Source organism: Mizuhopecten yessoensis, unplaced genomic scaffold, assembly GCF_002113885.1.
Source record: "Mizuhopecten yessoensis strain PY_sf001 unplaced genomic scaffold, ASM211388v2 scaffold7441, whole genome shotgun sequence".
In the NCBI taxonomy this organism is placed as follows: Eukaryota; Metazoa; Mollusca; class Bivalvia; order Pectinida; family Pectinidae; genus Mizuhopecten; species Mizuhopecten yessoensis.
This window is the reverse complement of record NW_018407049.1, coordinates 87,413-106,136: the sequence shown is the minus strand read 5'-3', so window position 1 is coordinate 106,136 and position 18,724 is coordinate 87,413. Positions and strand designations below refer to the sequence as shown.

The following is an 18,724-nucleotide window of genomic DNA, read 5'->3' as shown; positions in this document are numbered from 1 at the left end:
CCAAGTTTCAAAGAGATCTGTTAAAAATGTAGGAGGAGATTGCCGGACAAAAATCAAATACTGAAATAAACAAAGGGCAATAACTTTTGCAAAAACTGCGAATCAAAATTCTTTTCAAGGAAACAAAACAACATAACATGACTATTTAGCCTACTAAGTTTCAAAGAAATCTGTCAAAAATTGTTGGAGAAGATCTCCAGACAAAAAATCAAATACTGAAATGAACAAAGGGCAATTACTTTTGGAAAAAAATTCAAATCAAAATTCTTATAAGGGAGACACAACTTCATATCATTATTATAATGTATACCAAGTTTCAAAGAGATCCGTTAAAAATGAAGGAAAAGATTGCCGGACAAACAAAAGTTTACGCCGGACGGACAACGCCATACCATAATACTCCCGTCAAATTTGACGGGCGTATAAAAATAGTATTACATGTAGGAAGTAAAGTTGAATGTGTGGATCAATTTCCTTACCTAGGTGTTATTTGAAATTACAACAATAAATTCACTTCTATCAAAATACAATTAGCTAGCCAAGGACGAAAAGCTATGTTTGCATTATTTTCAAAGTGTTCATCATTAAACTTAAATGTAAAAACTATGCTCCACCATTTCGATACATATGTAAGCAGTATCCTTTTCTATGCAAGTGAAATTTGGTGTATGCACAAAGCTCCAGAGATAGAACATGTACATTTACATTTTTGTAAGAAATTACTAAAAGTAAAAAAAATCGGCCAATAACAACATAGTATATCTTGAATTGGGACGGTTACCTCTAGTTTGGATTAGAAAAATTAGAATGATAAAATATTGGTTAAAAGATATTGAAATCTGAATGTTTGATCAATGCATACAATTCCAAATCAGGGCCACAGTGGAAAACTCTCCAAAATGTTTATTAATAATAATAATAATATACAGCATTTATATAGCGCCCTATATAATTTGTAAAATTACTCTAAGGCGCTTTACAACATATGGATAATAGTAATGGTTATAATTGTGAAAACAAACAACAAAGGCTTGCAATCACTTTCATATATTTAACAAGCAATGCGGCACATAATTGAACACATAAAAGGGTGGTATTTACACGACGTCTTTGCAAAGATTCTAAAATGCAGACGTGAAGAGGTGAGTTTTTATGTCCCTCTTGAACTTGGCCAGGGTATTTGACTTCCTAATAGCAGATGGTAAGCTATTCCACAACGTAGCCGAAACCCTCCCAAAGCATCTGTTTCCGTAGGTCACAGTACAAGATTTTGGGACACACAACAATGATTCTGACTCCGACCGCAGTGATCTTGACGGCTGATACAGGGTAACAAGTTCCTATAGGTACTGAGGAGCTGTTCCATTCAGTGCCTTGTATGTGTATACGAGAATTTTGTACTGCGACCTGTGTCGTACAGGTAACCAGTGCAACAAATAAAGCGCAGGTTTGATGTGCTCTCTCTTTCGAGTAGGAGTAACTAGCCGTGCTGCAGTGTTCTGAACCCTCTGCAGACGACTAGTTAGTTTGTCAGATATACCACAGAGCAGGGCGTTACCATAATCCAACCGAGAGGTAACAAGTGAATGCACCAAAATCTTGCATGCATCTGCAGTTAGAAACTGCCGAATACAGCCGATGTTCCTGATCTGGTAGTAACAGGATTTGGCAATAGCGTTCACTTGTTTCTCCATGTTCAGAGAACTGTCAAAGTATACCCCTAGGTTTTTAACAGCTGGAACAGTCTCAATAGTTCTGGCACCAACCTTGAGCTGGAGAGCCATTGTTTGCTGACACTTTGGGGAAAAGACGATTAGTTCCGTCTTTTCCTGATTAAGTTTAAGCATGTTGGCGTTCATCCAGATACTGATATCTGTCAGACAAGCTTCCAGACTTTCTGAGACTGTATTCCAACTGTCCTGTGGTTTTATGACCATGTAAATTTGTGTGTCATCAGCATAGCAATGATAGCGAAGGCTATGGCGACGACAAATCTCTCCAATCGGTTTGGAGTACATACAATATTTTCGTGGTCCTAACACCGACCCTTGAGGAACCCCGAAATCTAGTACTTTGTCATGTGAGGTGGCAGATCCGATGGCAACACACTGTCATCGTTCACTCAGGTATGACTGTATCCAGCATAGTGCGGTATCAGTCACTCCATAAGAGTATTCCAGACGTTTATAAAGTATGACATGGTCGATGACGTCAAATGCAGCTGACAAGTCCAGCATGACAAGCACCGCTCTGCACTTGTTATCCAATGCAGAAGCTATATCACTATGTACACATAGGAGAGCTGTCTCAGTAGAGTGTCCCATACGGTAGGCCGATTGCATGTTGTCATGGACTGTTTGCATGGAGATGAACCTCTAAAAGGCGGGACACAACCTTCTCCATGATCTTATACAGAAAAGGCAGATATGAAACTGGGCGATAGTTCTTCAAGTCCTCCTTGTCCATTCCAGGCTTCTTTAACCATGGTCTAACATGTGCCTTCTTGAAACACAATGGAACCTTTGACTCAGCCAATGATTTGTTCATGATTGAGGTAATCAAAGGAAGCAGTGCTTCAAGACATTGCTTTAATAGGTCTGTAGGCAGTGGATCAAGCTCACAAGACTTTGATTGTGAGGTCATGATGATATTGCGCAACTCGTCCTGGGTTGCGTTATACCAAACCAACGTATAATAAATTATGATTTTTAACCAATTTTCCATTACTTGCACATGTATATGAGATGAGGTATTGGCAAGGTGGCAGAGGACCAGTAGTAAGAGATTGATAAAGCAGCTAGATCATGTAAAAACTTCAAGCTACATGTATTGATTGTATGAATCAATTGTATGAGTTCATTTCAGGTAGTAACTTATAGTCCCATTTTTTTCAAATTTAATTAAAAATATTTATAATTAGCTTATCATATCCAACTGACTGATATTTCAGTAATAACACATTTGTTTATTTTATCCAGTCAAACAGGAAAGCTCATAATTTTTCTTTGTCAAATTAAGTTCAAACAATATTGCCAAAAAAGGGGACAGGTAGAAAATACAGATATATACTATTGCTTTCGTAAGAAATCTGGTCTTGAGCACATCGAGCAATGTTACGTTACAAAAGCCAAATATGTACATATCAGAAGAGTGGTTGAATGTCTGTAAACATCTTTTTATGTTGAGTCCAGAGATCACAGAGGAAATTTACTGCACTAAATGAGATCTCGTATATTGCTGAATAATAATAGTGAATATGGGATTTAATGAAAAAGGTTAAAACTAAAGCAGTTAATTAATAAGAGCATACTTTATTTTGAAGCTCTTGTTCCTGCTCTGGAAACTCATATGTTACCAAATGAATACTTTCTATGCAATTGTAAATGCATTACAGATCTTTTGAAAATCATTAGGTGCTTAACTATAAGTGGAGGAAGTAAAAAAAGATTTTAACATGTAGTACTAAGAAATAATAAATATTGACATAATAGAATCTTGAGAAATACTTTTTCATACTTGCCAACCCTCCCTATTTAGGAGGGAGACTCCTGATTTTGGACCCTTAAATTTAGCATTTAGCATTTTCAACCAGTGAATTTGCTAAACTAATCCTATATTCTAATATCTAATTGTTTCATCTGAAAGAACAACTTAAAAATATATTTTTTAAAGGGTTATTTTGTCTCGAAGGGGTATATATACACAAATTTTATTTAGGTTTTAATTTTAACGTTCAGAATCTCCCCCATCGAAATTTCAAAAAGTTGGCAAGTATGCAGGTTTTTAAGACAAAAAGTCATGCTTTGTTTGGAGGTAATTTGATGTCATAACAATTGATGACGTCACTGCTTTATCTGGGGTGCAGTGATTAATTAGCAGTATAATCTATTGATAATGATAGGTTGGACCATTTAAAAACCTATTATCTTTCAAGGCAGTTCCTACACAAAACTTTTTTGTTTGCAGCCAGTTCCTGGAGACCACTCCACTTAGACCTCGAACCTGCAACCTAGTGAGTTTATTCAGTAACATTATTTCCTTCATTTTTTTTTTTGCATTTATCTAGAATCGGTCTGGAAGCCAAAACAGACATATATTTTGTTTGGCCTAATAAATAAAACTCAAAATTTTGGATATCACTTTTTATATAATTTTTTTACGTATCTCAATCTGTTGTTATATGAAAAAATGTTAGTTGAACAGTTTTTGTTTTCAACATTCTTCATTACATTTGTTATAAAATTTGATTTTAAACATATACCAAGAAAACACCCAAAATAAAGTGGCTGTATAGGTGAGGTTCATGCAACCATAGCATACAAAGTAATCTTGAAATAAGAGACAGACTCTAGAAAATAAGGACATTCCCATTATATGGTCATAAGGCAAACTCGCAACTTTAAAGTGAATAATAAAATTGTACACCGACTGCAATCTGTCGCACACAAAAAAAATCCAATCATGTATATACATTGTATGTCTTTTTTTTTTTTATCAAAGGATACTACTAAGTTGAACCATGATCTCTGCAGCAGTCCAGAGACGTATAAACTATGTAGTTATATATATATACGTCTCTGAAACAGTCTTATTTTAGGAGCCCAATTAATGACATCAGACTGACGGTAGCCCGAGTACTAGGGGCGAACAGCGCAGACCAACGAAAACATCGAACAATGAAATTGTCAAAACTGCAAATGTTATCATTACAGCAACCGATATTAACGTTGTGCAGGATATCATTGTTCGCGAAATCTTTTGCATGACTTCGTTGAATCATGACTCACAGTTACTCTTACTGTCAGTCGCTCTGTAGCCTATCAAAATAAAATATGAGGTAGAGGTTGCGGTGCCGGTATCATGCACAGAAGCTATCTTTGATTCTTGTAAGATTCGTCTGTTTTCTAACATTTTGACCCCATTCATAGCTTACCAGTTCATCTTCCACTTGTATAAGATCCAATATATATTAAAAAAGTAAATATTCGGCTATCACACCTTATTCGACGACCATGACATTAGTTACAAACGTCTGGGCGAGACCGATCTCCATATTTTCAATGTCGTAACATTCCGGTAAATCCCGGCGAACTCTACTAATATTTTGACAGATTTCGGATTGTATTAACATCAATTGGCTATCCATAAAGATATGCGATTCAAATAATCATAGCCGACCGCAAAAACAGAGATCCCTACAGTACTGTACAGTACCTTTTAATTTTCGTAACCGAGTTTAGACGGTCAAGGTCGAATAAGCGTACGACGGAAAACGTGGTTCACAAGGAAGGTCAAAATCGGAAGGTCGGATGATGGTAAGGTTGGTCATGTTCTGTTTCAGCGTTGTAAAATTATAGGATACAGCGTTACATAATTCACAAGAAATGTGACCTCAAAACTTCATTCAGTTTTTGCACCACATTTCGGATTTGTACGTATTCACCGGCTGAACTCTGTACATACCTGCATACTTGACTAAGATTACAGATGCAAAGTTGCAAACGTTTGTAACATGTTTTAATGGTAATGATTAGGGTGACCGTTATACTGAGTAAGTTCAGATTGGGGATCATTCGTTGTGTGAGACACTCTACCTAGTTTGAGGGAACATTCCTGTTTTAGTTTTCAACTTTCGAGGTTATAAGAGCTGCTCTACCGAGTCTACACTACATACTAACATAGTCAACTGGAACACAGGGACACGGTTCAATTTATCAATTTATAATCGGAGGCCTCCTTGTTTATAAACCATAACAGTTACATGTATGGTAAACTAAGGCTACATTCGCGCATACGGTTGAAACGGTTGAACCTGTAAAGAAAACGACAGGTACATGGACCGAGGCTGACCTCAGGAAAATTTGGTATGTGTAGATTGAGGGGTCCAGACGTACCTGACCAAAACTAAAATGCTGACTATTGCCAATTTGCGTTATTTCTTTCTTAAACAATGTCAAGTCACATGTAATTTTTAAGATACGTTATGTAATTTAGTGGACGCATGAGAGAAGGGCATAATATTCTTGGTACATTGTTTTTTATTCTCCGAAACTGTGGATTTTTAGCTCTGCTTATAGAACGGTTCAAGTGTGTTCGTTTATCGTGGAAAATTTCTGCGCCACACGTACCGTTTCAACCGGGATACGCGAATGTTGCCAAGGACACCTCAGAAATAAATTGATAAATTGAACCGTGCCCATTTGTCTGGAATGTAATCACAAACTGCTTTCTCGCAGGTCTATCTATCTATATTAAATATATGAGTTGTCCTGAAAAAGCCCACATGTTCGTGCAAAACCCGTAGACTTACAATAAAGAAACCAACCTATCCTGAGCTTGTTGCGATTGAATATTGCCTTTAGTTTCCCGTTCCTCAATCGCCCTGCATACCCCTGGGTATCCAAGCAAGGGATACCGGAACCTTCAGAACCTAGATCAGAAGTACGGCGTTGGCTCTACACCCCGATGTTTTTTTAGGTTTTTTTTAGTACCGTTGGAAAGATGGATAACTTTTCTTTTAAAAACCTCCTATATGCACGTAAAATGTATTATCCTTATGCGAACATGATCTCTGTTTCATTCAAAAACACGTGCCATTTCAGAGTTTCATTTTTTTTCGCAATTTTTTAATTGTTTTGTATATTTTGATACAAAAACAGGGTTAACACAATTAACCACTAACAGTATCTCTTAGTATAGCACTTGTGAACATTTTGAAAATAATGCGTACTCGATTCTACTCATCTGTAAATATTCAACAAAAGACATTTTTGTATGCTGTAATATCCAATACTTAACTTTTGCTACACCAAGTTGTTTACTGGTGTAACTGTTCAATTTATGTGACCCTGACCTAACAGTACCCAGGGCTAAAACAGTAGAAATAAAGCCAAACTAATTTTTGACAATTTTGATAGTCAAGAAAATAAGCTTTGAAAGTAATAGATCCGACATGGGATTTATTGTTTTTTTTATACATAAAATGTCATTGTAACATAATTATTATTCTGTTGTAGAGATATCCATTGAACAATGCCATCGCTATCATCAGACTTGAATATTTTATTTTTTCCATATTTTTCAGGCAAGATAAGCTCATTAACAAGGGAGGTTACTCAGCCCTATCTATAAGGGAGATTTCTCTGCCTCAACATGGCTGCTCTAAAGAGATCTCTAACAAGCACCCAGCGGGCCCTTTCTCGCTCTGGCGTTCCGTTTCTTCAGATCCAGGTAAGTTGTTTGGTCAATGATAAGATCTGTGTTCACGTACAGTAGATGCCATTTCCATCAAATTGAGACATAAAAATGTTAGTTATGATATACAAGCTCCCTCTTGCGGTAGTAGCTAGCTAATAAACTAAAGGAAGATCATATTAATCTGGTTCTACGACTTTCAAAGCAGAGATTTTTTGATACAGCTATTGTAGATATGCTTTTTTTCAGCTAGAAAATTTATGTAAAATGAATCATTTCCATATTAAAATGAGGAGGTTTTTGACGGAAACATTCTCTTTGATATCAAGTGGATTGAACAGGAGCATTGTTTTAGATTTATTTCATGTTTGTAGGGTTGAATATTGCAGCCAAAATTGTAATAACATTGACAGATTTATGTACTTTTTATATCCTGATATAGTCAAATTAGCATTTAAAAAATGACATTTTACTTTAAAGGGAAAAGGTTCTCCTAGGACATTCCCAAAGATATCAGAAGGGTATCTGAAGACATTTGCTGTAGTGGTGGTGGTTTTGGGACTGTCCACTTCCACCTTCTGCAGCAGGAAACTGTCAAGTGAGAAGAAGGACTGTAATCCATTTAAACGGCTATTCTCAGCAGCATCACAACCATCAGAAACAAAGGATGCAAAAGACCATCATGTTTCAGTTGGGGTAAAGGATTTAAAATGAAAACAAGTGGTCAAGTACAGTGCTTGGTCAAAGATTTCAAACTGCATGCAGGACAACAAGTAAACATAATAGTTATATAGACCTTCCCGCTGCTTTCTGAACTAGGTTAAATAATGTGTTGAGGTAACATTTCTGTTTTAACTTTGGTTTTTATAATAAATTAAAACATCAATGTTATTAAAATTGGCTGACTTAACAGTTCTCTGAAAAAAACATTGACAGTGCTTGATTGCACATATATGCATGTAACCAATAAGAAAATCTTCATTTATAAATCAGCACTTCAATTTAAACTGCCTAAAATAAGAAGATCATCTGATGAAATCTTCTGACTTACCTTCTTACGAAGTGTTTGTAGAAAGGCCCTGGTGTTAAACCCCATTGTGTTTGTGAAATTTTAAGCACATGTTTTTTCGTTACCTTTGCGGGTTTCTTTTTTTGCATTGAGAGAAAAAAAGGATCTTCATTATTCAAACTCTCAGCATTTCGTCGTAGCAAGATACTGGAACCGTAAAATGTGCCCTGAACCTGCAACTATAAACCTGTATAGACCTGGACCTGTATTCATGAAACCGTTGCTAATGCTCTAGCACAGATTCTGTGCTCCGACCAATTTTCTTGTAACTCTCATAAGTTCTGTCAAATGATAAAAAAGTCAGATGTAAATGATGGCTTTAAGTCATTTCAATTGTTTTCAAAATCATTGACAAAATACTTTTTTATTAATTTAAAACCAGAATAAGAAATAAGGCTTGAGCACAAAATTCATGCTTGAGCATGAGAACAGTTTCATGAATACGGACCCTGAGAACAAGAAGTAGAAACCTGTATAAACTAGAAAACATTAAGCATCAGAGTTTTCTGTCAGACTTGAATGTTGAGGAACAGAGAAGCATACCAGTTTGTATATTTATTTTACCTTATCATTATGAGACCTGCATGGTGTAATGTGTGAAGTATGGCTGAATTAATTGACAAATGGACTGATTACTGTATAAATGAATATTTGTAGAGTTATCATGGAGAAGTTAAGAATTTGTAATAAAGGAGGGTGGTTAATGTGTGTGGGCAGAGGTTAAAGAATGAATGGCAAGTATAAATGGGTTTTTACCTGTATAGAATAAGATGTTTTCCTTGAGTTGATATCTATTTTATTTATTATTTTATCCAATATCCCTGTCGCTTATGTATATAAATATAATTGAACTATTGGTAAATGCTCTGTGATACATTGTAACTCTATAAAATGAAGTGTGTCATATATGTATGTACCATTTAGAAATGAATTGTGTGTGCATGATTTGGTAGAGGTGTGGTGAAATGACATGTCTATTGTAAGTATAATGAAGATATCTTATATGTTTGGAAACAAATAGCCGATTCTTAAAATTGTGTTATTTATGTGTGTTTCTGTTGTCCATGATGTATTTGCATCAAAATGTAATATAGTAACTCAAAACCGCTGAACATGTAAGCTGTATTAAATACTATGTTCAACATGTCCTAATATTACCAGATTACATTTGACATTTTTTAATTAATGCTGCACACTACAGAATTTATTATTTGGTATCATTGTATTTGATACTACTCTATAATGACTGGGAAGCAGGCCAAGCCTCTGTAATCCCAACTTTGTAAGCCCTCTGATAATCACTAAATGTTAACCATAAATCAATTGCCTATCTTGAAAAGTAATATATAAATTACCATATTTATCCTGCAAAAAGACCAGGAGGTCAGTACATAATCTCTTGACTCGGATTAGATGGCAGGTTTATTACAGGGCAATGAAGTAGGATTTGTTGGCATTACAGTGAACTGCAATATAGGGGTGGGCTTACTGCACGACATGTGTATGTATAAATATGGTAATGCTTTGAACAAGGATTTCAATCTGTGATAGGAACAAATAACAAGGACAGTTGTAAATAATTGATTTCTTCACATGGGATGAATAGATATATTAGCCAAGTAACTGATTTTACGTTATTTGTACTAAAGCTTTTTCAAGGGAGTATAGATATCTGAAATACAAGCAACACAAGATTAATATAATATAATTTTTATTGTATTTCTATCCTACTTCATTTCATTTTTATTGTTTTTATGAGTACTATCGGGTCTGCTAAACCCTTTGTGTGTAGTAGATATTGGCAGACATCTTGATACTTTGTGCTATAGACAGGCAATAATGAGGTCTGCGAATTGTACACCTGGTACCTTATACTTTTAACTACAAAGTTGATGTAGTTATCATCAATTACAATAAGTTTTTGTATCATATATGTATTAATAATGTGTTACTTTGACAGTTTTGTGCATTCTATTGTTGAATAAAATTTTAAACACGATGTCAAAATATTGTTTTTTGTTTGTAAACAAGATTAAATATCCACCCCTTGAAATATCCCTTGAAAAAATGTGAGAAAAAAAACTGAAGTTGAGAGTCCCATGGATATAATTTACTGTCTTCGGTAGCATTAATATAAAGATCAATTATATTTGTACAATTCTACATTTTGAAATTATCAAATAAGCTAACCCATATGCCTATTAATAACATTGTCATATACCTGTAATTGATTAAGGGATGGCCTAATACATAATTTATCAACATATAGCAGATGATTTATGTAGTTTATTTTCAAATTATTAGCAAATTATCTCCCCTTCGTTGGAATATTTAACATGCATCCTTACAAAAGATGGTGTGCGTTGTGTGCTTGAATAAGATCACTGACAGCTTCATATCATGATCTAATACAAAAAGTTAAGTGATACTGTCTCCTAAAAGTATTATACAGCGTTAGCTGTTAAACCAAAAAGATGTCTTGATGGCAACTTTTACCAATGTCTCGTGAGTATGTGTGTACCTAATTAGGTCTCTCGTGAGTGTGTGTGTACCTAATTAGGTCTCTCGTGAGTGTGTGTGTACCTAATTAGGTCTCGCGTGAGTGTGTGTGTACCTAATTAGACCTCTCGTGAGTGTGTGTGTACCTAATTAGGTCTCTCGTGAGTGTGTGTGTACCTAATTAGGTCACTAAGAACACCTCAATGACTAACAAATGCTTAATTTCAGTACATATTTTGTCTTATGACATTACTTGTAGCTCACTTACCATTAGGTGCCTGTGGATCTAGACAGTGTGGTGGAGAGTATATCTTCGTCTTCACACCATTAACCTTTTACTTGAAATGAATGTTATGAACTGTAGGACATGTGTCATGATTTTGGCCAGTAGCTACTGGGATGGGGTGCTCTAATACCCTTTTCCACAAATAGTCAAATGACATCGACCTTGACCGTCTTACAAGGTAACACATTTCATTGTTAAAATATTTGGATTTGACCATTAATATTATATTTTTTACGGTTGTGTCAAGTTTAAAGGAGGTGAGCGTTTGACTATTCTTACTGGATGTAAGTCTTTTCTAATGTCAATAGAACTGTTTTTGAATCCTACACTTGTATTACAAACATTTTAAAAAGCCACCAACTTTTAACTTGTCTTTGAATGTGTTCATTTTTAAATGCAAGTGTCGTATGACGGTGTTTTTTTGTTAATTTTTGACTTCGAATATGGTTTTTGTCTCGAAATGGGTTCGTTTGGCCTTGTAAAAGGCCGACAATGTGTGTTTGGTAGACGTCATATTGGCCTTGTTTACCTGTTACCATATAGATGGCCATGAGTAAACGTTATGATAACCCAAAAATACATTTTGTTGCAACTTTCCTTAAGTTTTCCAACATCAGCCTATGATGAAGACCACCAATACGTTTGTATTGTTCTATCCATCCCAATGTCCGGCCTTTCACGATGAAGACTGGTTTCTATTTGGCCATCCTCCACAGCGACTCGTTTGGAACTCCATCTGGCCATGCAGTGTATTTTTCGCAGTTTTAGAGAATACCTGTAGTTTCTTCTCGAGGTTCCTAACATACTTCCAGTAGCTGTCCGAGACATACAACAACAGTTCGTGAATTGGTGTTGAAGTACATGTACTCTAACTCTCCGGTCGAATTCAAAACCTCAGATAACTGTTCAAAGGCACTTACCTCCAACAGGCGACTCAGGTAGGTGCAAAACCATGTCACCGTTTTAATATACTTGTCGTCCCTGAAAAAGATCGTTCTGCAGGTGCGAGTGCTGTATCAATATCAGGATAAAATATGAAGCGATTAAATATGTAAATATAATGGAGGAAGAAAAGTTTGTCTGCAAAGTCGATGTCTACCCATTGCTTTAAATGAGTTCCTCTTGAGGAGGCTCTCCTCGTTACTCCAGGGTTACGATCACTTTTGCTCTCTGTACCTCTGGAATTAGCCCGAGTTTCCTCTGGTCCCGACACTAGACTTAGACATTTTGACAGATATCATAGCAATATTGAAGGCTCAGTGTGCACCACCTTGTGTCGGGTGTCGTTCCTCTGCAATCTTCAAAGGTCAGGTATCATCCTAGCAATAGGTCAGGATATTTTTTTTATCCGAGACCAATGGAATAGCTAGGCACACCCCCAGATATAAAAAACAACAACATTAAACATTGTGAATAAGTATGTAAAATTTGTGACATAAGTTGTTTTGTATAGTTGCATTACATATAGAGGTATTGTGAGTGGATACTTTCCATATTTGTATTCTGTATGCAATCCAGTGACTTTAGAAAGTGAACAAATACACATCATCGTCGATACTCCAGGAGTTACGCTCACTTTCGCTCTATGCACCCCTGGAATATGTCATAGCAAAATTGAAGGCACGAAGATATCTGTTTGATTGGTCTCAGGTAATAAAAACTGACCAATCGTTAGGCTGATACATGTCCTTTGAAGATTACAGAGAAGCGACACCCGACTTCAAAGCGAATAAGTTTTACCGTTACGCGACCGCGATATTATTTTGATATACATCAAAGGGTCAAACTAGCATTCTCGTCTCATCCACAAGGCGATGCACACCGAACCTTCAATTTTGCTATGACATATTCCAGGGGTGCATAGAGCGAAAGTGAGCGTAACCCCTGGATATCGAGGATGATGATAAATATACACACCAATTTTAAGAATCTTGCAAAAGGTGAACCTGTCCATTCAGGTCTCACAAATACGAGTAATGTATCATTGAACCACTGTCAGCATTGTATTAGCTTCGTTCCTGACTTTTATCGGTCGGGTGATGCATTTGTACGTAGAAGGCACGGTAGTCTAGTGGTAGGACGCCGGGCTCGTGACCGAAGGGTTGCTGTTTGGCTCACGGCACGGCACTGTGTTTTATCTTTGAGCAAGATACTTTTAAATCTTGTTTAAGACTTGTTCCAGTCTACTCAGCTGTATGAGCACGTGGTTGGGCAGAACTAGAATTGTTGAATGCTAGCTGTGAGCGCCGAAATGACTGCACTGTTTTGAGCAAGCTACTTTACTCCGCTTGTTCCAGTCTACTCAGCTGTAAATGAGTACGTGGTTGGGCAGAGCTACAAATGTTGAATGCTGTTACTCCCCAGGGAGTTGAGAAAGATATTGGCTGGTTGCAAAGGCCCTATAACCACGGATAGTAATTTGTAAACCGCTTTGAGACGACCTTCAAACTAGGTTGTGATAATACGAACCTCGCATTATTATTATTATTGTTATTAATATTATTACTGATTATGGTTTGCATGTGACTCTGTGACAGTGTTAACGCATTTAAGTTATGCATATTTTCCTTGAAATTGATCCTTATTCATGTCCCCGTCATCTAGCCTAAGGATGTTATTTTTAAATGGAAAATTAGAAGACACATAAACTACGCCAATCTTCCTACTAACTTCAGGTACCCCTTGCCCACCCGCTAACATACCTTTGTTGTCATACCTGGATAGTGGATACAGGTAGAAAGGTGTGCCCTGGGCCTCCTGCTGTCAGCACTCGATATGAGATGCTACCAGTCTGTGTTTCCCTTTTAAAGGCACTGTCTGAAAATTCTAGAATATTGTTTATGACTGAAAACATCTACATAAAATTATCTCCAGCATAATCTGATTGCTCAGAACTCCTATCAATTCTCGCTCTCGCCTATGGTGGCTGCTACAGTCGTTGAACTTATGACGTCACAGTTAATAGGGTCCAATTAACCGCGAGTTACGATTATGCTTAATATAATAAGTACTAGAACGAGTCAATATTTTATTTTGGTATTGGACTGACCAGAGACGTTTATATTACATGTATGTTATAATAAATACGTTTCTGGACTGACCGATTTTTATGCGGTTTTCGACATATTTGTTTTTGGATCATATGGTATGTTAATATATTAGTTTCTATCAGTCATCTGTGTTAGAATTATGATGCATGCTACATTACACAATATACCTATGCTCTGTGTTAGAACAAGGGACACCTTACAGTTTGTACCTATGCCATCTGACATATTACTATACATGTCCAAATCAACTCTGCTTAATGAACATATCTAATATTCCAGAATTACAAAAAGTGATTCATACATTGTCATGTAGATAGAAATATATAATAATACTATTACTATTCAATAGGTTTGTTACTCTGATACTATTTGAACACGAAATACATAGCACTTAAGGGCGCATGTATCTCATAATCATTATAATCAGTCAGTTTGAAAATTTGACTATTTTTTATTGATAGTGTAAAACAAGAGTCTTGATTTTATTAGTTAGTTTATTTGGGTTAAGTGTCTTAGTTCTCACACGTGTGTAATGTATGTGTGTAATGGAGTTGGTATGTATGCGTCTGACATTCTGCTACCAGTACCACTACAGTGGCGGATCCAGAGACCTATCTGGGGAGGGGTTTCCAAATTTCCTGGGGGGGTTTCCATGTAGGGAAAAATTGAGGAAAATGGTGAAAATACATTATTTTTAAAGAAAATTCTCAGGGTGGGGGGATTTCCTGAGGCCCAAAAAACCCCTCTGGATCCGCCACTGCACTAGCCCTCCTCCACTACTGGGTCGCGGATTCGAGGCCTATGTGGCCTGGGGCGGTCGCCAGGTACTTGCCGTAGGTAGGTGGTTTTCCCCGGGAACTCCAGCTTTCCTCCACCACCAAAACCTAACACGTCCTTAAATCTTACAACAGGTGTAAACCATAAGAGTGGGGCTATATCTACAGGGTCATCAACCAACAAAGAGCAACGATGGTAATCTTGCAAAGAATTGTAATTTTAGAAACAAACAACTACACATGTTTGAAAAAATATAAGGTCACTTACAGAAAACGTGAAGATTTAGAAATGGGTTTTTACATGCCACTACTAATAAGAATTAAAACAGGTGAAATATTCGAATAAAATCTTTTTCACCTTGCAATTTCATTAGGTAGTAAATAAACAGTGTGTTTCCTTTCCAGAATGTCCCGTCATCACAATGTCGCATAATGTCCATTTGAAGACATTATTCGACTGCATATAATATTTGATACGGTTACTGACATATTTATATATCAATGAGTAATATAGTCAACAGAAATAATTTTGTTAGAAAAACATATTTCAGAAACAATCCACATACACTGCATTACTGGAATGATGATGTCCTATTTACACAAACACGACGTCACTTTCGTCAATATTTCTTTTCTTATTAGCCTGTGCAAGTGGCGCCACCTTCTTGGCGTTCGACGGCATATTTGAAGATAACAAAGGTACATGTGACTCGGTGGGTACTGAGGAACCCTCACATTTGAATGCTGAGCGTTGGGACACATTGCTCGCGCTGCTCCCGTCACAACTTCTTGTATTTGTTGTTAAATTGTAAGTCTTTTCTACATTTTTGTTTGACGGAGAACGCGTAAAAACACGTTTCAAAGTGGCAATTATCGTTGATTTGGTTTTCCCGTCATTTTGTGTTTTATCGCCGATCTGATCAATGCCGATGTTCAGATCTGATGTGGGACAAATCCGATTAGGCCTTTGTTGCACCTGTCTTGCCATGACGTCACTTCCAGGTGAAAGATCATTATACTTTGATCGATTAAAGTTTTTATCAGATGTCGATGTCGAAGAATATGCTGAAGATTTCGTTAAATTTCCTCCTGGCTCCTGGGACTGCTCATTTTTATATAGATTCAAGGGAAACGGATTGATATTAAGTACTTTTGAGCTACATGACGGTGATTCACGACCAAGATGAATAGCAGACGACACTAAACCTGGATCGTTTGAGGAAGACAAATAACTCCGATAGTTTGATATTCGGGACTCGTTGGATATTATAGATGCCATTGAAACATTTGAATTGCGTTTGTCTACAGCGAACGATGATCTCCTGTCGCAATCCAATGATATTACACTAGACGACGTCGAAATACCTGAAGACTTCCTAGGGTATTCGACGGAGCTCCAGGAAGAAGAGGTTGAAATGGTTTTGTTTTCTCGGGGAGGGTCATTTAAAATTTTAGTATTACTTTTTGTTTGAGGTTTGTATGAAAGCGAGGCAATGACCTGAGTTAGAAATGACGTCATAGATGCACACCTGTAATGTTTGATTGTACTGATGCCACGTAAAATGCGCGGGAAGCTCACTCCCTCCTGTGTGACGACCGGTATGATCCTCCTTCTACGTGCGTCTGTAAGAAATCACGAAACAACATTTATCGCGAGTAAGTAAACAGATAGATATGAAAACAATATAGCAGCACTTAGGCGAATATCAATTTATTTAATAGGTAGTAGAGCAGCAACAACTTAAGTTTAATAATCCGAGGATTTATCACTTCCGGAAAATGGCAAGGGAATTAGTTTGCAGGGGGTGTTTTAGCTTTCTGACTAACCGATAGTTGATAAAGGCCCAACACCATATACAGCAAAATAAAGTAGAGGTTTAATAACACATTCTATTGTCCTAAATAGGCAGGTGAAGGATAAGTGTCTAAAAGGCCCTTTTTGGGGGCCCCGGTATTTGGTGTTAAACAAGGAGGTGCACTTTAGTCATTGTACTCCAAAACACAAGAAAAAGTGGGGGGTTTTTAAGTGAAAAGGAATTATGGGATAAGTATGACACTTTTACAAGTTATTTATCATCATTCACCTAATATCTATACCAAGTTGCATGTTTATCCCAAAATGCCTTTTATGTACAATCGGCCCTTATTATTGGAAATAGGCAGAACAAATGATAAAACAATGAAATGGGTTAACTGTACCGATTAAAACCCGATACTTTCCTTGAGGCTAGGAGACTTAAAATTACCAGCAAATCAAACTTCATATGTTTAATTAATCATTTTACAGTAGTTGTGTTGGCAATTGCCATTTTTTATTTGTACAGTAAGTTCACTTTGATAGGTAAGAAAACAAATCAGGACCTGGACATCACTTCAGTCACAGGTGTTGAGCAAATATTATATGATATATATAATATACAATATTAACTTTTAATATCTTATACTTATAGCATATGAAGGGTGCCCAGAATCTTTTAAATCACTTACGATTGAGAGATATTTGAAATTGCAAAGTTTGAGATGTGTCCGGAAGCCATAACTCAGTATAAAACAAAAGGATAGTGTGTAATGAATATACATTTTATGAAGGTGTACTCAAATGAGTAAAGTTGTAAATTTTCGTTATATGTAAACAATCTTTGAGTGACGATTGAATTTCTGTCATTTTTCATTGTTTTATATATACCTGTTTAATTTTAAAATGTTTCCAAAACAGAAATGGTATTATTTTTGTTGTTTTAACTCATTTTGATAACAAAGTATATTTGTGATTTACCCTACCCCTTTCGGTGCCCCCAAAAAACTCACTTACGGTCAAACTTTTACCTTAGTTTTTGCACTTGTAATACAATAGGAAATTTTTGAACAAATCAAGGTGGTGAAAATCCGAATATACCGGGGCCCAAACAAGACCTTATAGACACTCGTCCTTTTAATTGGAGTATTCAAAGTTTTGATAGCTAGGCGTCATTGGAAGCATTTATATAAACTTGAAGTCAAGGAACCTTCCGAGGCCCCTTATCACGTATCTGATCTCATTAATTAGTATTTCTCCTGTAAAATATGTTCTAGTGCGCCTAGAAAGCTTATTAGATATACTTAAGAAACCAAACGTGATCAACTTACCGGGATCGAGTGTCTTGGCGAATTGTGTAGCGAAGGAACAGGCAGGCGAGTTCGTGTAGTGATTAGACAGCAAAACCACCAGTCGGCCATCACATCTATAATGTAATCAATCTAAACTTTACCACAACTGTACAGTTGTGTCCGTGTGTTCCTGTCAATGTTATACGTGTACTACTGTGTAAAAGAGGGTCTTGCTATGATACATTTCTATCGTAACTCTATATATTATAGGTACGGTTTCATGCGTCGTGTACACAAATTTAGTTAATTTAAACAAACATTTAGGTTGTAAACATTTCTATCACATTATCAGCTGGATAAAGGAATAATGATAGGTAATCCGAATGTTATCACTATAATGTCCGTATAACGTCACTTTGTTTGAGAGAATAGGATGATTTAAGCCCGCAGAGCTGAGTGTTAGCCCTTTCTTACACATAAAACTTTATAAGATTCTTTCCAACTGATAATACAGTCGTCCTTTATGTTGAAATAGATAGACATGTATGTGAAACGGATAGAAATTTAACAATGTACTGAAAATGAATTGCTCAAACTAACACCACTGTAACTCTTTATGTTAAAATAGACATTTGTTGAATATACTGAGAAATAATATCCATGAAAATCCATAAAAAAAACCAACACGTGATCTTTTTGTATACTTGTTTTGTTAGCAGGTCAACTATCCTTTTAGCCCAGACATCACACCCTAAGACCTAGC

General features: G+C 36.4%; 2 protein-coding genes and 1 long non-coding RNA gene across 5 annotated transcripts in view; 1 reads left to right on the top strand and 2 right to left on the bottom strand.

Annotated features, from left to right (window-relative positions):
• The window catches only part of LOC110453514, a 68,880-nt gene extending 63,830 nt beyond the window's left edge, over positions 1–5,050 (bottom strand). For both annotated transcript variants that reach the window (XM_021502472.1, XM_021502471.1), the window contains exon 1: positions 4,934–5,050. The gene's annotated coding sequence lies outside the window, so the exon portion shown is untranslated. The remainder of the gene's footprint in view (positions 1–4,933) is intronic.
• Positions 5,051–5,213: 163 nt separating this feature from the next.
• LOC110453515 lies at positions 5,214–10,262 on the top strand. Its single transcript, XR_002463291.1, has 3 exons — positions 5,214–5,315; positions 7,085–7,230; positions 7,675–10,262. It is a non-coding gene; the product is annotated as an uncharacterized LOC110453515 (long non-coding RNA).
• Positions 10,263–14,880: 4,618 nt separating this feature from the next.
• Positions 14,881–18,724, bottom strand: part of LOC110453521 — a 33,189-nt gene continuing 29,345 nt past the window's right edge. For both annotated transcript variants that reach the window (XM_021502500.1, XM_021502499.1), the window contains 2 exons: positions 18,001–18,095; positions 14,881–16,497 (listed from right to left, as the gene is read on the bottom strand). In XM_021502500.1, the coding sequence (XP_021358175.1) occupies positions 15,470–16,497; positions 18,001–18,095 (1,123 nt within the window). In that variant the 3' untranslated portion in view covers positions 14,881–15,469. The remainder of the gene's footprint in view (positions 16,498–18,000; positions 18,096–18,724) is intronic.